The sequence below is a fragment of the Sus scrofa genome, chromosome 16, assembly GCF_054392235.1.
Source record: "Sus scrofa isolate SSC_HxYL_T2T_F1_AM1 chromosome 16, Sscrofa_HxYL_maternal_Yorkshire_Landrace_v2.0, whole genome shotgun sequence".
NCBI lineage: Eukaryota > Metazoa > Chordata > Mammalia > Artiodactyla > Suidae > Sus > Sus scrofa.
In genome coordinates, this window is record NC_139398.1 from 37814154 (window position 1) to 37839491 (window position 25338).

At 39.7% G+C, this 25338-nt stretch overlaps 1 protein-coding gene across 1 annotated transcript in view; it reads left to right on the top strand.

Annotated features, from left to right (window-relative positions):
• Positions 1-25338, top strand: part of C7 (complement C7) — a gene marked incomplete at its 5' end in the record, with an annotated part of 56285 nt that overhangs the window by 9395 nt on the left and 21552 nt on the right. The window contains 7 exon segments of the mRNA NM_214282.1: positions 1117-1255; positions 10194-10364; positions 11971-12214; positions 14123-14233; positions 19723-19889; positions 21977-22205; positions 24425-24596. Coding sequence (NP_999447.1) covers positions 1117-1255; positions 10194-10364; positions 11971-12214; positions 14123-14233; positions 19723-19889; positions 21977-22205; positions 24425-24596 — 1233 coding nt within the window.

Consider the following 25338-nt stretch of genomic DNA (forward strand, 5'->3'; position numbering starts at 1 on the left):
TTGCCATATCTTGAAACATTTTAAAAATTCATATCTGTACGTACATGTGGTTAAACATAGAGGGACCAATTGTTCCTAGACTGGAAGTCCTGCATCCAAGGAAGCGCCTCAGTCCTGAGAAAAATCTCGATAGTTATTCACCTGATGGGAGAAAGGGAAAGGGAGAATTGATTCAGTGACATGGGCCACCCAAGGGACTGTAGAGACCATAGAATGAGAGCAGGGGGATAAGAGAGAAAGCGAGATGGAACACCCAGGCTGCAAAGAAATTGTCTAAACTAGCGGGGAACTAACTTTATTTTTTTTCTTTTTAAGGCAGCAGTTGTGGCATATGGAAGTTCTCAGGCTAGAGCATGAATTGGAGCTGCAGCTGTCAGTCTTTGCCACAGCCACAGCAATGCCAGATCTGAGCCATGTCTGCCACCTACACCACAGCTCATGGCAATGCTGGATCCTTAACCTACTGAGCCAGGCCGTGTCCTCATGGATGCTAGTTGGGTTCTTAACTGCTGAGCCACAGTGGGAACTCCAAGCTGGGTGCTTTCAAGTGGGTTTGGGACAATTCTGTTTGCCTTTTCAAAAGGAATTCTGAAAAACATAAGGCTCAGACCCAATTTTAAGTTTCAAGGCTTAAAAAGTAATCTCTTTTCAAGTGATGGTTAGATGTGAATTTTCTATACTGTTATAAAATTCATTAAAAGAAAAAAGGTAAATTACTCTAAAGAGTATACCAGTCAGCTTGCTAAGAGACCAATTAGTTGAAATTCATTGCAGACTCTCTCTCTTCAAGAGTAATCTTAATTGTATTAGTGTTATCTATAGATTCAATTATAGATTCCAGCTGTTGCCATAGATACAAAAGGGCTGTGGGTTTCCTAAATATGTTCTCAGGCTGAAAGGCTGTTGGGTTTCCCCAGCTATTAGTTTTAGCCGTTATTGCAAGCAAGGGGAGTTGGGTAATGTATGGTGTGCTTTTGGAGGCTTTTTATTTGAGCTCTTGCAGAGATGCTTAACTGTATGGTATTTCAAGAATATCCAGAGTTCTCTAATGACACCTGTTTCAGCAAGTGCTATTTCTGGTTTTTAACAGTCTTTTCTTCTTTCATGTTTTAACAGTTACAATGCACTCACGGGCCAGTTTAGGAACAGAGTCCTCAACACTAAAAGTTTTGGTGGTCAATGCAGAAAGGTGTTTAGTGGGGATGGGAGAGATTTCTACAGACTGAGTGGAAACGTCCTCTCCTACACATTCCAGGTACTTAATTATATCGATTTAATTCATTTCTAATCTATGAATTTTTGCCAGAGATCATTATTTATATGATATTGATTTTGGTTTATTTTTGTTGTTGTTGAGAATTTACTTGTGGTCTCATGTGTGATCAATTCTTAGAAATGTCTTATGTGGGCTTTAAAAGAATACATATTCTTTACGAATTTTCTCTGATTAATTCATTTAAAAATTTTACTTTTATACAATTTTAGAGGTTACTTTCCATTAAAGTTATTACAGAATTTGGCTATATTCCCCATGTTGTACAATACATCCTTGACTCTATCTTACACCCAATACTTTGTATCCCACACTCTCTATATCTCATACTCTCTACCCCTATTTTGCTCCTCCAAACCCTCCTACCCCCATTGGTAACCACCAGTTTATTCTTCATATAGAGTCTCCTTTTTTATGTTATATTCACTAGTTTTTTGGGGGGGCTTATTGGCCACACCTGTGGCATGCGGATGTTCCCAGGCCAGGGAATGAACTGACACCACAGCAGTAACTAAAGCCACAGTAGTGACAATGCTGGATCTTTAACTACTAGGCCACCAGGGAACTCCTATATGCACTAGTTTGTTAAGACCATTTTTCGGGGGTTCTTTTTAGGGCTGTACCCTTGGCACATGTAAGTTTGCAGGATAGGGGTTGAATTGGAGCTGTTGTTGCCAGCCTACCCCATAGCCACAGCAACAGCAATGTAGGATCTGAGCCGAGTCTGCAACTTACACCAAAGCTCATGGCAATGCTGGATCCTTAACCCACTGAGTAGGGCCAGGGATCAAACTTGCATCCTCATGGTTACTTGTGTTCATTACCACTGAGCCATGATGGGAACTCCAAGAATATATTTTTAAACTCGGGGGTACAGGGCAATGAACCTTTTAATTTGTGTCATTCAAGCTGAAATATCTTTTCTATCATTTTCAACTCCATGCTCCATGTTGGCTCAGAACCTGGTAGCTTGTCTCTGTGTGGGTGTTAAAACCCAAGGCCCTGGTTATGACTGGTTGTGATCATCTCCTAAGCACTGCCACAGTGTCACCTCACTTAGAAATTCTTTCAGGAGTTCCTGCTGTGGCTCATGGGGATTGGTGCTGGGACACAGTTTCAATCCCCGGCCCTGAACAGTGGGTTAAGGATCTGGCATTGCTGCAGCTGTGGCGTATGTTGCAACTGCAGCTCAGATCTTATCCCTGGCCTGGGAACTGAACATGCTGTGGGATGGACCCCCCCAAATATATATATTTGGCTGCACCTGTGGCATGTGGAAGTTCCCAGGGCCGGGGATCAAACCCTGTGGCCTACACCACAGCTGCAGCAAAGCCAGATCCTCAACTCACCGCGCTACAGGGAACTCACAAAATGCTTTTATTTTTAGATTACAAAATATGTCCCATGTACAAGACTGTGAATAACATATACTTGCAGTTTGAAAAAAAATGAATAAAACAAACAGGACTCATATATACCCATCACCCATCTTAAGAAATAGAATATTGGAGTTCCTGTGGTGGCGCAGCAGAAACGAATCCAGCTAGGAACCATGAGGTTGTGGGTTAAGGATCCAGCGTTGCCATGAGCTGTGGTGCGGGTTGCAGATGCAGCTCAGATCTGGCATTGCTGTGGCTGTGGTGTAGGCCGGCAGCTGTAGCTCTGATTTGACCCCCCAGCCTGGGAACCTCCCTATGCTGTGGGGGTGGCCCTAAAAAGCAAAAAAAAAAAAAAAAAAAAAAAAAGAGAAAGAGAGAGAGAGAAAGAAATAGAATGTTACCAGTGACTTAAAGTCTCCTGTCCACCCCGCTTTGATCACTTTATCACCTCCTCTCCACCTGTACTGCCTATGCAACCACTATTGTATGTTTTGTAGCAGTCCTTTCCTTGTTTTCTGTATATATTGATCCCATATGTTGTTGTCCCTAAAGAATATTTGTGATTTTAGTTCTTTGCCATTTATCTAAATTAATCATATAGTATGCATTCTTCTATGACTTGGTCTTTCATGCAAAATTAGCATTTTGAAATTTATTCATGCTCAAGTGGGTGGCATTTTTATTGCTGTTCCCAATTTTTTCTTATGAAATGCCTTGAAAGTTCTTGTGTGAGAGTTCCATGCAAATGAGCGAGAGTTTCTCTAGGGCATATACTTGGAACTCAAACTGCTGCCCTGTAGGTTATGGATAGGTTACACTTCACTAGGTCAAGTTTCCAGAACGGATCTATCGTCAATCTGTACCCTACCAGCAGTGTGGAAGTGTGGCCCGTGCTGCATCTCCTTGCCAGTGTCTATATTGCCAGACTTGAAAATTTAGTTTAAGAATTTGCATCATGGCACAGTGGAAATGAATCTGACTAGGAACCATGAGGTTGTGGGTTTAATCCCTGGCCTGGCAGTGGGTTAAGGATCCAGTGTTGCCGTGAGCTGTGGTGTAGGTTGAAGACGCAGCTTGGATCCAGTGTGGCTGTGGCTGTTGCTGGTAGCTGTAGCTCTGATTAGACTCCTAAACTGGGAACCTCCATATGCCTAGGGTGTGGCCCTATAAAGACCAAAAAAAAAAAAAAAAAAAAAAGATAATTTTTTTTCAAGGTTTCCTCTGCAGGCTTCTAGTTCTTTCAGGCTGTTTCTGTCATACACACCTCAAGTCCTGTTGCTTGATTTCAACACAAAATCTACTCACACAAAACAGCAATGGCTTTAGGGGACATTTGTGATGTTGATAGGGAAATAGAGGAGAGGCTTTCTGTGGCAGTAGTGCCAACACATTCAACAAAACCGTTGACATCCTCCATCTTAAAATGTCCATTCTTCCGCAGCCTCAACAGAAGGAAGTTTCTCGTCTCATCCTGTTTTAGCCTCTTTTTTGCTCTTCTCTTCCAAGATCTCCTCTCTCATTTCTTTCCTCCTTTCTTCCCAGAACTCAAAAATTTCCAATTCAGCCCTCATTACCTACTACTCCCAAATTCGCAAGCCTAAAACTCTTAGAATGTTTAAAGGGAAGGGCTTTTTGTTTAACATTAACCATCTCCGGAAAGCAGTTTCGATTATAAGGAGCAAACCCACCATCCTCCAACTTACAATAGAGTAAGTTACATTTAAGAGTTATTAAATCATGAGAATGGAAGACGAAAATAATAGCTACCAAGTTTTGAATATCTCCCGTGGTATCTGCATATTTTAGGCAATTTGTGTCGTTTGAATCCTCACAGAATCTGAGGAAGGTAAGCAGTATTTTACTATTTTTTTTATGGGGAAAGAGAGGCCCAGAGGACTTCAGCTGACTTGCTCCAAGTCACTAAATTCATAAGCAGTAGAGCTTGGGTCTGGTCTGGTCTGTCAGTCTTCACAGCCCTTCATTTTTCCAGTACATTTTACTTTTCCGATATATTGTATTAAATACTTTTTCAACTCTAAATTCTGCATGATAAAAAAATATGTATTGTAATTTAAGCTTTGGCCAGAAGGGAGAATGTGTGATAGAGGATTTTGTCTCCTCTTATTCCTTGGAGGATGTGTCGATAATTCTTTCATAATTATAAAGGAGAGAATTATATGTGTGTATATATTTGGGTCAAATTTAGAGAGTTACAGAGAAGAGGGACTAAAAAGGGAGAGAATTTCTGACATAAGTTGAAATGTAGACATGTTGGAAGGCTGCAGCTTCTGAAGAGGAGAAATAATTTAATAACAGAATAATCCTGACATGCGTTTTCCTCAGCTTGGCTTGGTTTTTGGATTGACATCTGAAATGCGTTTCCAGTCACTGAATTTGAAGGTGTTTGTCAGAGGTAGAGGGAAATTATAGCCTGTTACTGAGTGAAGAATAGAGATGTTTTGAGGATTTTGCCAGAGGGAAGTGAGGTGGAAGCAGGAGGCAGTGAGTCAGGCGCTGAAACACTAAACCCAGGTGCGACTATGGGATCGGTCAACATCCTTCTTGGTTCAAATAGACCGAGGGCCACTGGGGAGTCGGGTCTCTACAGGTGGAATGGGACTTTTGGCTTGTTGGAACATAAATATTAGTAAACACACACAAAACAGAATCAGTCATCCTCTCTTCTAATCTCTGTTTTGGAAATCAGCATGACAGTTTATCCAGGACAAGCCTGGTCTCCTGTTGATGCCACACACATTCTGTTTTCTCATACTTTTCATACCACAAGGAAGCCTTTGAAATGTAAGCACATTCCTGCTCCATGGTCGCTTAGGAAAGATGCCATGCTGCTTGCTTAGTTCAGCCTGGGAGATGCTGAAAGAGTGCCATGCTTATTCTCAGCATATAATGAGTTGCAGATGAGAGTGAGTAAAAATTAGCGTGGAGAAAATGACTTCCTGGATCCTCCTGTATTTGTTCTCTATTCTTTTCCCTTATAGTTTATTACAAGATATTAAACATAGTTCCTTTTGCTGTATAGTGAGACCTTGCTGTTTAATCTATTCTATATATAGTAGTTTGTACAAATCCCAAATGCCTAATTTATCTCTTCTTCCCTTCCCCTTTGGTAACCATATTTATTTTCTAAGTCTGTGAGTCTGTTTCCATTTTATACACAAGCTCATTTGTGTCATATTTTAGATATCACATATGAATGACATCACATAATATTTGTCTTTGATGTACTTTACTTCATTATATTTTTTGAAGAGAGATCTATATGAATATTAAATGAATAACAAAAACATATTCTAAAGGCAATTTTAACTAATGCCTAGTTATCTGATCCTCTGCTTCCTCTGTTGGTATGAATTTATATATCTGAGATTTCTGAATTTACTTTTTTAACCAGAAATGATTTAAATGATGACAAAGATAGCTCTCATAGATTAAGAACCCTTTATATTTTAGGCACTCTTTCAAGTGCTTTAAATGGATCTTTTTTTCTTTGTATTAACCTAAGTAGGTAGGTACTGTCATCTTCTACTATACAGACGAGGAAACTGTGACAAAGAAAGCTGAATAATTTAACTACAATCATAGAGGTGGTAGATGACAACCATGGGATCTGAACCCAAGAGGGTGATTCCAGAGTAGTGTACTGTACTTTTGTGAGGTTAGAAGGTGTATAAGTGCTGATAAATGTGAGCCAGCAGAGAAAGAAAAATTGAAACTATTAAGACAGGGAATAGGGAATTCCTACAGTGGTTCAGTGGTAACGAACTGGACTAGTATCCATGAGGACTCGGGTTCCGTCCATGGCCTTGCTCAGTGGGTTAAGGATCTGGTGTTGCCATGAGCTGTGGTATAGGTTGCAGACACAGCTTGGATCCCATGGCTTGGATCTGGTGTTGCTGTGGTTTAGGCTGGCAGCTGCAGCTTTGATTTGACTTCTAGCCTGGGAACTTCATATGCCATGGGTGCAGCCCTAAAAAGACCAAAAAAAAAAAAAAAAAAAAAAGAAAAAGAAAAAAGACAAATAAGACTCCAGGAATAATCGGAGTTCCCATCATGGTTCAGCGGTTAACGAATCTGACTAGGAACCATGAGGTTGAAGGTTTGATCCCTGGCCTCGCTCAGTGGGTTAAGGATCCGGTGTTGCCATGAGCTGTGGTATAGGTTGCAGACACAGCTTGGATCCCATGGCTTGGATCTGGTGTTGCTGTGGTTTAGGCTGGCAGCTGCAGCTTTGATTTGACTTCTAGCCTGGGAACTTCATATGCCATGGGTGCAGCCCTAAAAAGACCAAAAAAAAAAAAAAAAAAAAAAGAAAAAGAAAAAAGACAAATAAGACTCCAGGAATAATCGGAGTTCCCATCATGGTTCAGCGGTTAACGAATCTGACTAGGAACCATGAGGTTGAAGGTTTGATCCCTGGCCTCGCTCAGTGGGTTAAGGATCCGGTGTTGCCATGAGCTGTGGTGTAGGTTGCAGATGTGGCTTGGATCCCCCATTGCTGTGGTTCTAGCTGGTGGCTAGAGCTCTGATTTGACCCCTAGCCTGGGAATCTCCATAGGTCATGGGTGTGGCCCTAGAAAAGACAAAAAGACAAAAAAAAAAAAAAAAAAAAAAACCAAAAAACCCGGCAGGGAATAATCAATCTATTTAAGCAGTCCTTTGAAGAGGTGGCAAGGAATGCAATATAGAGAAGAAACAGAGAAACTAGCCTCAGACAGGAGGAGAATACACCAATGCAGGAAAGGAAGAAAAGTTCCTAAGTTCGTAGCTTTGTTAGAAGGGTAAGAAGTCTCTACCTGATACTGGGAGTGTTTGTAAAGAAATAAGTTAAGGTTGTTTTCTGAGAGTGAACGAAACAGTTGTGAGATCGAGGGATTGAGATGGGTGCAGGATTTCGAAATAGATACTGTAGGGTATGAGAGAGAAAGAATTGGCCAGAGAGATTTAAGATTGCTGGAAAGTATTGAGGGTTCCACTGAGGTTGGAAATTGTGAATGGACTTAGAGTAACACCATTCTATAGTTGTCTGATTTTTCTCTAGTAGTGTTGAGCTGCTTGGCCTCAAGCATTGAACCAGGGTTGGGTTTTGGCCAGGCAAATTCGGTGACAGGAAGTTAAGTTCATTGGCAAGAGGATAGTTTGAAGCTATGAACCATGAAGCCTAATGGCAACGGGAAGGAAGTAAAAAAACCATGAAAGTGCTAATAGGGAAAGGGAAGGGAAAGTAAGTTGAAGAGCTGCTTTCTGTGAACCTGAATAACAGATATGGCAATAATAGAATGAGTCAAAAGAGAAGGAGGTGTCAGAATGTGGGATGTTGGAAGTTGTGATTTCAGAGGAAGACTTGGTCTAGGATCTTAGCTGGAAGGAAGAGTATTGATTAAAGAAAATTTAAGATCATACTACCTTGAGAAATGATTCTTGTAGCTACATGTAGCTTACATGGGAGTGAGGAGATGCTGAACTAGAGTTCCTAAGAAGCTTATTTGCATAAATCATGAATCAGATGTTTGAATTGTGCATCTGAAGATGAGAGAAAATAGGATTTTTTTTTTTGAATGGAAAGAAAGGTAGATAACTTTTCTTTCTTAAGATAGAGAAAAAATTAAATTCTGTGTCTATCCAAAACCAAATAGGACTGAGACACTATCTAGACACTAGCAACTCTAGAGATTTCTAATACATTTTTAATTTTGTCCTGTTTGTAATCAATATTAATACATACATTCTTCATCTTGACTTGAGCTGAATTTTTTAAACAAACCAGTTTCATAACATAATGCAAATCATGTTCAAATAAAAGGAATTATTAAATCCACTTTTTCTTCTTTCCTGCATGTTTTTAGCATATGTGCATAGTTTTTAACATGGGTAGTGGTAAAAGTAAGGTAATATTTCCTGGCATTTTGTTGAATTTCTTTTTTAGTCTTCTTTTGACTGGCCATATACTTTCAAATTTGTAGCTAACAGCATTTAGAAATATCACATTTATACCTGCTTTCTCCTCTAACATGACTAGTTTGTCCTTACAGCATCATTTACAATGGCTACATAATATTCTGTTGTCTTTTTTAGCTTTCTTTAAAAAAAATGTATCATATTTATCATTTAAATTTTCCCTGTGTTTATTTATGCTTTGATCTCAAATACAAATGTGCATGGACATATAATAAAAACACAAATACTGGAGTTCCTGTCGTGGCTCAGTGCTTAGCGACCCAACTGGCATCCTCGAGGATGTGGGATTGATTTCTGGCCTTGCTCAGTGGGTTAAGGATCTGTGGTGTAGGTCGCAGATGCGGCTTGGATCCCACATCGCTGTTGCTCTGGCATAGGCTGGCAGCTACAGCTCTGACTGGACCCCTAGCCTGGGAACCTCCATTTGCCTTGGAACCTCCATATGCCTCGGGTGTGGCCCCAAAAAGACACACACACACAAAAAAAAAAACCCCGAAAAACAAAACCCCACAAATACTTGTGAAAGGAGAGTTGCCGATTTGAATATTTATATAGAAACAGCCTGAGAGTCATAATTGCATGTTTCGGTTTATTCTCGTGGTGATTGACATGTTTAGCAAGTTAGTTGCCTATGATTAAAAAAAAAAAAAAACAACAACTAAAGATTTTTTTCATGAAGATTCAGATAGATTTCTTGTTGAAAAATGAGTTATCTGTCAATACTAGGACCTAGAGTTACATATAGGGCTGTCTGACAGATTTGAGTGTTGGGTACCCTTTTAGACAGGGTGTGTGCTCACTTCATTATCCCACCTTTCCCCGCATGCTTCCAACATTTATATTACTTGCTAGCTCGCTCTTGGGATTTCATTTTGACGCTTGATCTAGGACAAAATAAAGGATAAAGAAATGTTAGTCTTCTCCATGAATGCTGGAACTATCACGTCTCATCTGCAGGTGACTATCCTGTAGTCTTTTAAAATTTGGGGGGAGGGGGGAGGGTGGATTTTTCTCTATTGTCAGCATAGGAAAAACAATTCCTATCTTAGTATTTGTCCAAGTCAAACAGAATTAGAAATTTAAATCCACTACCAAATTATCTAGAGCCTTTCGGAACAGCCCAAAAGATCTAACAGGTTCCTATCACTTATGTGCATCTTCTCCCCATCAGATGAAAAATCAAGAGACAACTGCTTTGTAGGTCTCTGTTAGTGTAGCTTTGTTAATTTGCTCACTTCTGGGCTAAATGTTGACCTTAAAGGAAAATGGAAGATGTTTGTACACAAATGTTTTTTGGTGTTATTAATACCATAGGCCCCGCTTGACAATAAGTAATTATAACAATGAACTGATCATTGTAATAATGAACTAAGTAATTATTTTTAAGAACTCTATATTCATACAGTCCCGGTCTTAGTGAGAGTCACAGTTGTTTTATGTCAATGAAGAGCTTTGACTTTCGGAGATTGTGTAAAGTGTTCCTGTTAAAAGATTCATGAGAAAAGATTCCTGGTTATATTTAAGGCCTAATTTGCTCATATCACAAATTTTCATTTTCTTTGTAGGTGAAAGTAAATAATGATTTTAATTATGAATTTTACAATAGTACCTGGTCTTATGCAAAACATACATCTACAGAACATACATCATCCAGTAAAGGACGCGTCTTCATTTTTAGTTCTTCCTCTTCTTCCTCCAGTTATTATGCAAAAACCTATGAAATCCTTAAGAAAAAGGTTAGTATGAAATATTGGTTCACTTTTCCATGTTTTACTGGTTCAAGTATTTCTAACATTAACAAAAGTGTATTTACCAAAAGAATCAGCTTTCATTTTTAAAATTAGGGCATAGTACCTTCTTCAAAGAGAAAATCCAGGATATTTCTTTAAAAAATATAGTTTTGCCCTGTTAATTCTCTTTGGTGATACATTTATTTACACAAAATTTTCTCATTAAAATATTCATTCTTATTTAAAAACCTGAAAAAATTTATTACACATCTTCTAGTGAAAATTAGTCTAAATTTCTAATTCATGGTTACTGATGCTACTATTTTAAGTGTTAAATTCAATTGCAAAAATCCAATGAAAATGTGTGTCTGAAACACTAATACCAGAGTTTTTTTTTAATTTAAGAAAATGCATGAAACTAAAAGATGTTAAAATACTTTATTACTCTGGAGATACCAATGTTTTCATCTGAGGAGGTTAAAAGACTTAATTTTAGATACTTTGTTGTTTTGAGATACTGCAGCTTTCATTGTGGGCAACCTGAACAGTTGAGATGGATTCTTCTGATATATATTTACTGCCGAAGAATTTCTCAGGCTGATCATCATTCATAATATGCATATTTCATACACAAGTTACCTAAAGTCAGTATCTTGATTAATAAATCGCATAAGCAAGGTATAAATGAATATAAATTTTGTTTGTTTTATGACTAAGGAGCCAACTGGGGAAATATGAACAGTAAAAACCTTTATCATATCCATATTATATTGTTCACATGAGTGAGAATTTGGTGTAAGGTGGCTCTGTCTTGGACACCATGAAAAGATGCTTAGGAGAGTTCCCATCATGGCTCAGCGGAAACGAATCTGACTAGCATTCGTGAGGATGCAGGTTTGACCCTTTGTCTTGCTCAGTGTGTTGGGGATCTGGTGTTGCCGTGAGTTGTGGTGTAGGTCGCAGATGTGGCTCGGATCTGGTGTTGCTGTGGCTGTGGCATAGGCTGGCAGCTATAGCTCCAATTTGCCCCCTAGCCTGGGAACCTGCATATGCTGCAGGTGTGGTCCTAAAAAGACAAAAAAAAAAAAAAAAAAAAAAAAAGAGAGAGAAGAAAAGAAAAAAAAATATACCAGATCATTCTTAAAAAAAAAAAAAAAAAAAGCAAAGATGCTTAGGAAAGGTTTAAGAGACCTCATTATAAAGTGGTTTAGCATGGTAATAAATTATATGGTCATTCTGCTTATAAGTCATCTTCAAGATGTGGACTCTAGGGACCTTATGTTCTTATTTGTAAGATTATTTAGCAGTTAATGATGCAGATTATCTTTTTCTAGTTGAGGAGGGCATAACAACTTGGTCTTGGGATTTTAAAGGTCATATATAGAAAAGTACCATGTTATCACTGGATATTATTCTTGTTTAAGATTCCTAAAATAGCTTAGATTGCTTCAAGTGAGTGGACCCAGAAGAGACCTCATCATGCATCAGAAATAAAAATTCATGTAATCTGCATTGATGGAGGCGGCTTTTGGTGGAGACACTGGATAAGGAACTATTTCGATACCTTTTTATCTTGAGCTAAAACTGCTTTTACTCTTTCTTCTTCCCACAGAGTTATCAGTTGTTGGTTGTTCAGAACACTGTTGAAGTGGCTCAATTTATCAATAACAATCCAGAATTTTTGCAACTTGCTGAGTCATTCTGGAAGGAACTCTCCTACCTTCCTCCTCTGTATGATTACAGTGCCTACCGAAGATTAATTGACCAGTATGGGACACATTATCTGCAGTCTGGGTCCTTAGGAGGAGAATACAAAGTTTTATTTTATGTGGACTCAGAGAAAGTCGCAGAAAGCGGTAAATATTTTAAAAATTGTTATATGCAAGCATTGCAGGGATTTTCATGGGGAAATAACATGTAGTGAACTTAAATTTTAGTGCTTTTAAAATATGACAAATAGAGATCCAATTGCAACGGAATCCAAAATTGAAAGAATCCATTATGCTCTACTCAGCATCTTCCAGGCTTTAAGCAAAAGCCTGCCTACTTTTTTTTTTTTTTTTTTTTTTTTGTCTGTTTTTCAGAGCCGTACCTACAGCATAGGGAGGTTCCCAGGCTGGGGATCGAATCGGAGCTGTAGCCGCTGGCCTACACCACAGCCACAGCAATGTCAGAGCCGAGCCGCCTCTGTGACCTACACCATAGCTCACGGCAATGTTTGATCCTCAACCCACTGAGTGAGACCAGGGTTCGAACCTGCGTCCTCATGGATACTAGTCAGATTTGTTTCTGCTGCGCCATGACGGGAACTCCCTGCCTACTCTTTTGGATGGTACCCTGAAATGAGAGTTAAGCCAATATCATTATTCCTGTCTCCAGAGGGTGTTGATTGGATTTTTAGAATACTTTTTAATCTTCCCTGTTTCTCAGTTTAAGTAATATTCCTTGAGGAAAATGCATGAGGAGTTTATGCAACTACCTATTTTTGATTTTTTTTTTAAATTTACCTCTCTTAAAGTTTTTTTTTTTTTTTTTTTTTTTTTTTTTTTTTTAATTTACCTCTCTTCTTCACCATTCACAATCCTTTAGAAAAAATCTGCTCTGGAAATCACAAGTGTGCTTACCACATAAGACTTACAACAATAGCTTACATTTATTGGATGCCTTCTTCTTGACAAGTGGGTTGCCTATGTCAGTGATGACCCTCACTACTACCTAGGGAGAAGGCAGCTATGACTCCTGTCTCATAGGCTGAGAATTGGAGATCCAGTGCTATGAAAAAAACTCATCCAAGGGAGTAGAGATTGTAAGAAGGCTCCAACATCAGCTTAGTTTTTTCCTTGCTACTGGAATTTCCTGATATGTGTTAGAATCAGGGCACACTTCTCAGTTCATGCTTGGTTGACTTCATGGTGAGAGAATGGTCCCCACCAGCTGCCACCATGTTGGAGGAGAGAGTGATGTCTTAGCATCCATTCCTGCTCTCCAGAGATCTTCTGGCTCCGGCTTACTAATGTTCCAAGTCCAACCTGCTCCTTCTTAACTTTGTCCTGAAGCTCATGGCCGCACTTGCTTCTCCATTCCAAATCACCTCTTCAGCATCCTCCTCATCAGCCAGTACTTTCTTACCACCCTGGAGAAGAGTAAGACTTCTTACATGAGATTCAGAGGTCTTCTGCTTCTTACACTGTCTCAAGTGGAAATTATCCTTGTACCTCTATTCCTCTGGTCAAAGCTAATGGAAGCCAATATTGGCTGAACCATATGAAAGTAAGTTACAGACACATGATGCTTTATCTCTAAATAAATGCATGTATCTTTTGTTTATTACAAAAATTAAATATCACTTTTTTCTGATCCTCGACCCTTCCAAAGCACTTGAAAATGTACATATCATATTGCTTTTAAAATTTATTATTATTATTATTATTATTATTTTTTTTTTCTTCTTTGGCCACCCTGTGGCACATGGCGTTCCCAGGCCAGAGATCAGATCCAAGCTGCAGTTACGACCTAGGCTGTAGCAATGCCAGATCCTTTAAAACACTGTGCTGGGGCGGGAATACAGCCTGTGTCCTGGAGTTACAGAGATGCCACCGATCCTGGGATTGGTGCACCACAATGCGAACTCCATATCACTTTTGATTATATGGCCACAGTGGTAGAAAACAACCTCTGAGCCCACTCTCACACCTGGCCAGCATCTCAAAGAAGATTTTCAACAAATGTGTAAACTAAGCACCTTTAAATTTTTTTTCCCCCAGATCTTAGTTCAGAGGATAAGAAGAAATGTGCTTCCTCACATATTAGTTTTCTATTTAAATCATCAAAGCACAAATGCAAGGCGATGGAAGAGGCCTTAAAATCAGCTTCAGGTAAATGAGAAGAGGGCAGTTTGCATTACAAATTTACCTCTGTCTCTCTTTCTTGGGGTTAATTCCTGATCTCCAAGGGCCTTTGAAATTTTAGCAGGTGTTCTATTTTGTGTTTTTCAAACACTTGGTTATTTTTACCCTGATCTCCCTCTCATGTGTCACGGCAGTGAGACATCATGCAGCGTGGAAATTCCCTGGGCATCTCCTGTGTACTGTAACTTTGTCCTCAGTGTATACCACCTTTGTCCCTATGAGGATGGTTGGCAAACTAGCCTGGAAAAATGACACCATCAGGGGAAGCTTCAGTTGCACTCTGTGACATGGATGCTCAGTGCAGTTCAAGTTTTTGGTGCATGATGGTGGTGGTACTGATGGTGGTGGCAGAGTTGGGGGAAGTGGCGTGTTAGTCTCTGAGTGATTGAAGGAGGAACTGGAAAGGTGAGCTCATTTAGATTGTGGCTAGATACCATGTTGGAGTTTGTGTTTCCCACTGACGGCAAAGGATGCCATTAAAGGATTTAATACATGGAGTGATTCGATGGAAGATGCCAAAGATAAGGTTGTAGCCAAAGAAGAGGGATTGAGAAGGAATCATCTGATAGGATAAGAACCAGAAAAGATCAGTAATGTGGAAGGTAGAAGAGAGGTTGACAGAGAGAAAGAGAGAAGTTGAGTAAAAGAAGGCCTGAAGACTTTTCATTGGATGTCGCAATTAAGACTAAACTGCCTGAAGATGAAGAGATTCTTAGTGCAGCAGGGATGGAGGTGAGACTGTGGTGCACTGTGTCAGGCCTTGGTGCACAACTGGAGCTCAAGTCCTCCTGGGGTGATGGCAGAAATTGGGACAAAGGAGAAGACTGACCCAGGTGCTAAAATTCTCCTCAAGGAAGTGAGGATTCTTGGGATATTAGTAGATGACTGCAAGAAGGAGGGAGGCAGAGTGTTAAGCCAGGTTTATTTGTTCATTCACTTACTTTATTCCTCAGCTATTTATGGAGGCTATAATAACATGCTAGAAATTGTTCTAGTCACTGGTGATATAGCAGTGAATATGCCAGAGAAAGTGCCTATCTTCTTTTAGCTGGCAGGATATAGGAGGAGAAATTTTAGAACAAGATGGAAATATAATAATCTGGAAATATGCATGAAAGTGGGAGCTTTGGGAAGATGCTGACATCAGTTATTCGTTGGGCTGCCAACTGGAAACTGCTCACTGATTTTATTTTACTTTGTGTTTAACAAACATGTAGCACTTGTGAATGTGTCAGCACAATTTTAAGTGATTTACAAAAATTCACCAATATATTCCACCTACTAAGAGTTGGGCAATATACATATTCTTGTTTTATGGACAGGGACACTGAGGCACAGAAAGATTGCCCAAGACCACATTTGGGAAGCGTCAGGCACGAGATTCCAAGGTCTGGTTTACTAATCCGGGCCCTTCACTGTTGCCCCAGGCTGATGGTCTAGGGAAGAGGGCCAGCTGGGCAGAGAACTCACAGAGGTGTAGAGATAGAGGCTACAGGCTTAAAAATGAATATAAAGGCTGATTTCTTAGAATGTGTAGTTTGTCAACAATGTGTCAGTTAAGGTATGCACTTAACTGATTTACATTTAGATATGCAGGGGGATTACCTGGGGCAGCCTGTTCAAATGCTGATTCTAAGCTTTCCTCTCAGCTATTTCCTCCTAGATCTTGAGTGGGGCTCAGAAATCTGCAGTCACTCTAGGTGATTCTGATTCAGGTAGTTCAGGGACTGAACGTGGTGATACACTGTATTTGTCTTTTTTTTTTTTTTTTCCTCCCACGTGGAGGTTTCCAGGCTAGGCGTTAAATCAGAGCTGTAGCCACTGGCCTACACCACAGCAATGCCAGATCCCAGCTGCATGTGCAACCTACACCACAGCTCAAGGAAACACCAGATCCTTAACCCACTGAGCGAGGCCGGGGATCGAACCTGCATCCTCATGGATGCTAGTCAGATTCGTTTCCACTGAGCCACCATGGGAACTCTGATACACTGTATTTGAATTATGACTATTTGCATGTTAAAAATGTAGTCCACAAGGAAGATGAGGAAGCACTCAGGCAGTTTATTAAAAATTTGAGGCTTTAATGATTTCTTATGATAAAAGCATAATTTTTGCATTTGCAAAATTTTATAAAAAATTTGAAATTTCAAAATAAATAAAATTTGAAATTGTTAAACTTAGTTAAAAAAAAAGGAAATGAAAATCACTCCAAATCTGGTCAGCAAGTTAGGAATTTTCATCCTGACCAGGTGGAAATCAATTATACATGGAGATGAAAATATTTCTGGGAGTTTCCATCTTGGCATAGCTGAAACAAATCTGACTAGGAACCATGAGGTTGCAGGTTCCATCCCTGGCCTTGCTCAGTGGGTTAAGGATCCAGCATTGCTGTGAGCTGTGGTGTGGGTCGCAGACGTAGCTCAGATGTGGCGCTGCTGTGGCTGTGGTGCAGGCCGGCAGCTGTAGCTCCAATTAGACCCCTAGCCTGGGAACCTCCACATGCCGTGGGTGCGGCCCTAAAAAGACAAAAGACAAAAAAAAAAAAAAAAAAAAAAAGAAAACATTTCTGAAATTATAGGCACATCAATGAAAAAAAGGGTTTGACTAGTCTTCAGACTTTTTAGAACACTTTTTATATATTACTGTATGCCTGTTAATTAATAGTGTTTTTCCTTATAATTAGTATTCCAGATGCAATGAATTTCCCCCCAACATTTTGAGAAAATTTTCAAACATACAGATAAGTTGAAAGAACATAGTGGTAAACACCCATATACCCATCTTCTGTATGTAATAATTATTATTTTGATAATTGATATATGGATATCTACACAGAGTTTTATGTTGACTTTTAGCCATATGTAGGTATATATTTAAAATATTTATAATATTTGCTGAACTATTTGGAAGTTTCAGTCATCATGTTCCATCTCTAAATATATGCATGTATCATCTAAGTAGCAAGATAGTCAATCTGTATAACCAGTATTCCTCTTACACTGAGAGCATTAAGAGTACGAATAATAATTTCTTAATAGTCCTCTACTGTCAGGTGATGACTGTGTCTTTTCTCTTTTAATAGATATCATTATTTTTTTTAGAAATTCTTTGAACATATTTTTATTGAGTATTGACTATGTACGCCAGACACTCATCTATGTGCTGGTGATACAGCAGAAGACAAAATAGACAGGATCCCTGCTCTTTCAGAGTTCCTGGAGCTTACATTCCAATGAAATCAGCACAGGAAACTAATCGTGGAGAAAATAACCAAGTTATGAACCAAAGAACAATTCCTCTGAGGAGTAAAAAAAAAAGGGATTCCCTATTGTTTGAGTCAGAAAGAAACAACGAAGTCCCTACAGGGTCACCAAAAAGAGGGCCCTGGAGTTCCCGTTTTGGCGCAGTGGTTAACGAATCTGACTAGGAACCATGAGGTTGCGGATTCGGTCCCTGCCCTTGCTCAGTGGGTTAACGATCCGGCATTGCCCGTGAGCTGTGGTGTAGGCTGCAGACGCGGCTTGGATCCCGCATTGCTGTGGCTCTGACGTAGGCCGGCGGCTACAGCTCTGATTCGACCCCTAGCCTGGGAACCTCCATATGCCTCCGGAGCGGCCCAAAGAAATAGCAAAAAGACAAAAAAAAAAAAAAAAAAGAGGGCCCTGCTGAGCTCCCTGATGTACACCTGAGAAAGCCATGGCTTTTGGTCTTCTCTTTACCACAGCCTTAGTGTGGAGGTCAAGGCAGAGTGCTCCCCAGGGGGTCCACAAGGGCATTTAAGTCTATCCCCAAACCAGCGGCATTTCCAACCAGAGAGCAATGGAAATGCAGTTGGTTGGAAATGCAATGGTTGTGCAAATTTATTTCAATCAAGGCAATAGTCTTTCAAATATGAAATTCAGTGAAGAGGAACATAAACGTACAGGAAATTAAAAAACCAAAAAGGACCACGAAACTAAAATCGTTTACAGCATAACAGTTTAAGATATTAAAGTGAGAATGTAGAAGATTTTTGCCTATGAAGACATTTAACCCTTAGCCCCAAAGTAATACAAATGGAAACGTACTATAAGGTAGTTTGACAGTTTTAAATGCAGGCAGATAATTCTGATGTAAAATGTTCTGTTTTTCTAAGGACAAAAGAAACTTGAAAGTATTTAGTCAAACTTGGTTTTATAAAGTGGTTTAATGTACAAAATTTTCTAGAAGTTTTGGACCTTCACGAGGCAGAGTGGGCCTCACTGAGTTTAAGAGACTGTGAATGAAAGAAACAATTCAAAAACCAAAATGGAAACAAGCAAATTACATAGCAAGATGCACTGAGAGAAAAATAAGCTACAATAAAACCTAAATTAATTAAAATTCATTCGGGACAAGGTGAGGTTGTTTAGTTGAAAATGTCCATAAATTTAAAAGAAAAATATTTAAATTCTCCATGAAATACACAGATATAAATATTATGTGTAAAGAATAAATTGAGTGCATCTAAAAAAAGGTGTGGCCTCGTAAAGATCCTCACAGAAGCTATTTTAATATAACTGAAAACAGTGATTAGTAACTGACACGTCAACTGGTAAAAGGGTGCTCAAAAGAGTGCTAAAATTGTTTAAATAGTCCAGAAACAACAGGCTTCCCTACCAACTATTAATTTGCTTCAGCAGACCTGTCAGCTTAACTCATTATCTATCCAGGAGGAATGAATGAGGTTTTACTGCAAAAGTGAAAAACAAACATTTCAAATAAGAAGCGAGCTTTACTGATACCAAAAAAATTAGTAATGAACCTTCAGTCTGAAAAGCTATCAAAAGCTGCAGGTAAAGAGCAGGACATACAGTATTAGACCAGTGGTTCCTTTGCTCATTAGAAATACAACTGCAATCTTATAATCAAACAGTAGAACCACGGCTTAGTAGGAAGCACTAAATTTTGTTTCTTGGCGGGAAGAGAGAGAAGTAGATATTTTTTGGAGTAGTTTTAAGTTCATAAAAAATTGACCAGATAGTATGGAGAGTTCGCATATCCCACTGTCTCCGCAGGCAGAACCTCCTCCACTATCAGCATCCTCAGCCACAGTGGTCCATTTGGTACAACTGATGAACTTATACTGACACATAATAGCCACCCATAGCCCATAGTTTACCTGCAGGTTCACTCCGTGTTATACATTCTGTGCATTTGGACAAATCCATAAAGATGTGTATACACTATATTAGCACACAGAGCAATTCCACTGCCCTAAAAATCCTCTGAAAATCCACAAAAAATTCTAAAAATCCCTCCTATCCACTGCCCTGGCAACCACAGGTATTTTTACTGTCTCCATGGTTTTGCTTTTTCCAGAATGTCATATAGTTGGATGGATTGTGTTAAAATACTTGACTTTCACTTTTCTGTTCTCATTTTCATTTCATTTATGCATTGTAACTTTTTTCATCTGATTTCTCCTTGAGTAGGAACTCAGAGCAATGTGTTGCGAGGGGTCCCGTTTGTCAGAGGGGGACGTCCTGGCTTTGTGTCTGGCCTTAGTTACCTGGAGCTGGACAACCCTGATGGAAACAAACAACGATATTCTTCCTGGGCAGGATCTGTGACTGATCTTCCCCAAGTCATAAAACAAAAGGTATGTGATGCTCTGCTGAAGGCACCAGAAAGCAGTCATGTTTACGGGCATTGGGAAATCAAATTAAATCAAGGTGGTTAAACAGAGAAGGTTGTAATTAGCATTTCCCAATTATGTTTTGTATAGTAAAATGAATGTATATATAATAGGAAACAGAAGGTTCATTATCTTGTATGTCCATATTTCAGCTGTAAAGGTTAAATGTCTGGTAAAGCCCAAGAGAAATTAATGACAAAATTTACATTTCAAGCTTTTGACCTAAATTTGATTATGTTTTCCTTGATCCCCGATTCAAGGAGTTAGATATTCTTGCAAGAGGAAGGCATTTAGGCTTGTCTAGTGTTAGGTTTGTCAGAACAGCTTTCTTCCTGTGGCTGTGGCTTATAGGCTCCTAGAGTTGTGCAAATCAGTTCTAAAAACAACCAATTTGGCTGGCAGAATTTTAGGATGTTTTATTGACATGTCAGTTCTTTTAATGAAACAATATATGTGTTTTTAAAAATCAGAGAGTTACGCAAAATTGCACACTAAAGACCACAGGGCTTATGGGAAAAAAGGGGTAAGGAACACAACACTCAAAAACTTTATCTGTGACACTCATTAAAAAAGAGGCACAATAGGAGTTCCCGCTATGATGCAGTGCGTTAAGAATCTGACTGCAGCAGCTCTGGTCAGTGAGAAGGCACAGGTTCGATCCCTGGCCTGGTGCAGTGGGTTAAAAGATCCAGTGTTACCGCAGTTGCAGCGTAGGTTGAAGCCAGGGCTCGGATTCATTCCCAGGCCTGGGAACTTCCATGTGTTGCAGGTGGGGCCATTAAAAAAAAGAAAAAGGCACAATAAAAACAGCAGTTTTATATATGTTAAATTGTTAAGAAATGCCTGTATGTACATGTGTACAGTAAATGTAGCACATTCCCAGAAGAAGATCTAAGCTTGCTGGGTGATGGAAGGGTTGCTTGTGAATTATTGGGAAGTGGTAGAAGGCACGCTATCAGAAATGATGGGCAGTGGTAACACCCTTTGTGGATGGGTGTATTTTATTCTGTAGGTGGTGAACTAGATGGGTGTTTGAGGTGTGCGCTTGTGTGTGTGCTTTGTGTACTTCTATGTGGCTTGGTTCAGTGGTGCACAGTTTTCTGTGTTCACCTGCTGTTTCTTATAGACAAAATCGTACATAAGGAAACACAAAATTTGCAATATGCTCATTTTATTCCTTACTATATCAATCTTAATGGAATGAATTCACATTTTTTTCATTTTATTATTATTATTTTTTAATAATTATTTCCCCACTATGATTTTTTTTCTACTGTATAGCATGGTGACCCAGTTACACCTCCATGCTGGTGCTGCTCCAGCCAGCTCGTGCTGACTCTCTCAAGAGCCAGTGGTGCACATCTCTCCCAACGACGTGCTCAGTGACATCATGGTGGTAGCCCCAAACTGGCCATGGTGAGAATATTTACACTGCAGAAATTGGCCAAGGCTATAAATCAGAGCCTTTTTGTTTCTGAGAGAGCAGATGATTGGAGCTTAGCGAGCATATCTCTGGTCTCAAAATTGCTCTTCATTAGACTTCTCCAACACGGAGCCGTAATGCCCACCTGCTGAAAATTTCTTCAGGGAGAGAGAATCATGGTCTCTGCTAGAGAGATGTGTTAAGTATCTCAGAGTCAAGATATTTAATCTTAAATTTAATTGCACTTACCTCTTGACTGTAATTTAAGTGCATTTCCCTTTGTTCCACCCCTCTGCAGGGGAGGAAATGTATTGCCTTCAAAATAATCTTTCAATAACTAGAAAATGAACATCCTATTGGTTTTTAAACATTTTATGCATGCACACAAGGTAAAAATATTATCCCTTCCCAAATATTATCCCTTCCCCATCTGGTCCTATTTTTTTTCCTGGCTTTGTCTTATAAAGAAAGTTAATTGCTTTCTCTTTATATTTGAACAAGAAATAGTTGGAATTAACATCAGTGGGCCTTTTGGCTTTGTTTTAATGGGGATTGAGTCAAAGTGCTGAAAGGAAAATATTCTCACCTAAAACCCTGATTACTGACCAGGATGTCTTTATCTGTGTAGCTGACACCTTTGTATGAGCTGGTAAAGGAAGTACCCTGTGCTTCTGTGAAAAGACTGTACTTGAAACGGGCCCTGGAGGAGTATCTGGATGAATTTGACTCCTGCCATTGCCAACCTTGTCAAAACGGTGGCATGGCCAGTGTCGAGGGGACCCAGTGTCAGTGCCATTGCAAACCAAACACATTTGGTGTGGCGTGTGAACAAGGAGTCCTCGTAGGGGATCATGCAGGTCAGTGTGCTGCATTCTCTCCAGTAATGCTGAACACATTGAAAAGGCCCTTTCCCTCTGGCCTTTGAGATTGTGCTTCTTTGAGAATAGAGAACTTTGGAAGTCTCCTCAGGCTTTGAATTTAGTATCTCCTTCCCTATCCCACTCTGGATTGTAGCCGCTGGGGTCACAGCCCTCTGTTGTCTCTCTACTTTTCCATCTGAACTAACAGACCCACCTTGCCTTCTACTCTCCACTCTCCACTAGAATAGATTTATGCCTAAAACACCTCCATTCTTCCAGAATCATCTCATTAAGGATTTGTCATAACTCAGATCTATGGAGCTTGTATTTGCGCTAACCTTTCTAATAGCAAGCTCTTGGAAACTACTTTCTTTCTATTTTGTGTTATGTCCCATTAGTCAATCATTCACAAATGTTTGTTGAACATCAGCTGTGTGCCTGACAGCGTACTTGGTGCTTTAAATATCTAGTATGTGAAGTTGACTTCATAAAGTCAAAATATGAGATGATTTGTGTAGATTTGTTTTTATATTTATTTATATGTCTCTTTCCTCTAGAAAGCTCATTTCTTAAGGTCAGAACTGTTTGACCCCTTATTCCCAGAGCTGGACAGAGGGCTTCACTCAGAGAAGTCACTTAGTAAATGTTTGATAAATGAATAAGTACACGAATAGACCATGGACAAGCATCAAGAAGGCATCCTTGCTTTCAAATGTCTTTCCAAGTGATCTGTCCTGGTAAACTGAAATGCCACCACTGTGGAGGCTTGGATTTACAGCTATTTTTATAAAATGGAAGCTCCTCCTGCTGGTGAGAGATGGAGTAGCAACCATAATACATTAAGCTGTTATTACCTGTTAATATACCCAAGGGACTACTTTATTTATTTATTTATTTTACAGTTTTCCCCCGTATATTTTATTTTTAAAAATTTATTTATTTTATTTATTTTAAAAATTAAAGTATACTTGATTTACAATGTTAGGGGGCTATTTTATTAACTCAATTTTTAATTATAGAAGAAAGGGCAAGGAAGACCATGGGACAGTTATGCAAATTATTTTAGTTTTGGTGTGTGTGATACTGAGGAGTTAGTGTGGAGGGAGTAAAAGAAGAAGGATGTAGGTCACACAGTAGAAATAGCCAAGGAGCAGTCAATCTGCTCATCTATTATTAGGAAATCATGCTTTGGGACAATGGTTTCTGAGACCAGTTCCTAACTAGGAAAGCAAAGCTCTGGAATATGCTGCACATTTTCTCTTTCCTCCCCCAAGAAATATAATGGGGAAAATGCTGAAAGAACTGTGAGCCATGAATCAGCCCTGAGGAGGAAGATGGCCAGGGTGAGTTGAGGAGGTGTCTGTGGATTGGAGGAGGATGCTAACAGGAGGTAGAAGCATTTCTCCTACTTATGCATTTCCTCATTTTGCATTAGCACAGGGCTTGGCCACCTGGAGTACCCAATAGACTATGTTCTTCTTACACCCAATCATTGCTTTAACAATAGGAAGTTATGGGAGTTCCTGCTATGGCACAGTGAGTTAATGACCCGGTTTGTCTTTGTGGTGGCACCAGTTCGATCCCTGGCTCAGCAATGGCACAGCTCTGGTGGAGGTCGCAGCTGAGGCTTGGATTTGATTCCTAGCCCAGGAACTTCCATATGCCGTGGCTGTGGCCAACAACAACAACAAAAACAACAAATAGGAACTTATTTGCCTTATTGAGAGATAGTAGGGGTGATAACAAGAGCCTGAACTCAGCCATAAGACTGAGATACAATCTGGTTATGGCTCTTGGCAGCTGGTACAGCATCGGCCATAACATTTAACCACTTTGTCTTGGATTCCATGCCTGTCTAATGAGAACCTTAAGAGACCTCTTGCCCACATGCATTCATTCCTGTGAGAAGCAAATGAATGATAATGTGCATGTGAAAATGCTTTAGAACAGTTGTAGAATAATAAACCATTTAAGATATTATTGCAAGAAGTTCATTAATCCAGCCTTAATAAGGACAATTATTTTCTTATAAAGAAAGTGCATTGGTCAGTGTGCAGAGACATTCTGGCCATTGCAGAAGACCTCAGTGAACAGAGTGAAGGTAATAAATCCCCAGATCGTTCACTCCCCCAATAACCACATAGCAGGAAGCTTAGCACAAACTCTGAAATCTTGCTCTCCAGGCACTTTCTGAACAACCTCTCTCTTATTTATAGGAGGCGTTGATGGAGGGTGGAGTTGCTGGTCCTCTTGGGGCCCCTGTGCCCAAGGGAAGAAAACAAGGAGCCGAAAATGCAATAACCCACCCCCCAGTGGGGGTGGGAAATCCTGTATTGGAGAAACGTCAGAAAGCAGGCAATGCGAAGATGAAGATCTGGAGCATCTTCGGTAATGGGGACCAGATCTTCTGGCAGTTAGATAAAACTCAGTGCCCTCTGCAGTCAGCATGGAACAGGCAATTGCTGCAATTGAAAGATTGAAACCTTAAATGGAGATTTTTTTTTTTTTTTTTTAATCAGGAAGTGCTATGCTCTCAGCGTGACCGAAATTGGGGTCTGGCTGCTTGCCACTTCAAAGCCAATAGAGGCAAGGCTGGTGGAAAGAAAAGTTTGCTTTATTTTGGATGCCAGCAACCGGGGAGGTGGGAGCACAGACTTCTATCCTGTGGCTGACCCTTTCCCTGCCCTGACAATCAGTGGGCAAAAGCTTTTATAGGTGAAGGGAGGGGGCTACATGCAGAAACAGCAACAGTCAGCTCTGAAAGTCATCTTGAAATTGATCATGTGGTGGTCTGACCAGCATCATCTTGATTGTTTTAAGTACAGTTAGCCTTCAGTTCCAGCGTCAGTTTGTTCCTATTTCTTTGAGGCCAGTTCTTGGAATTGTGGCAGCTTATGTCCTGGCTATGGTCTGGTTATCATGCAGTTAACATCTTCCATCTGGTGGGAGTTTCAGTGTCTACAAGACAGCTTAAATGATATGACTCAGAATGTTATCTATAGCCCTTGAGGAGGAACTAAATGTCCTTGACTTTGCTTAATGAATAAACTATTATTATTTGGTCTTGGTTGACTATTTCCCTCTGCTTCTGCATTTTCTTATTTCTCTGATTAAACTTATTCTTTGGCTA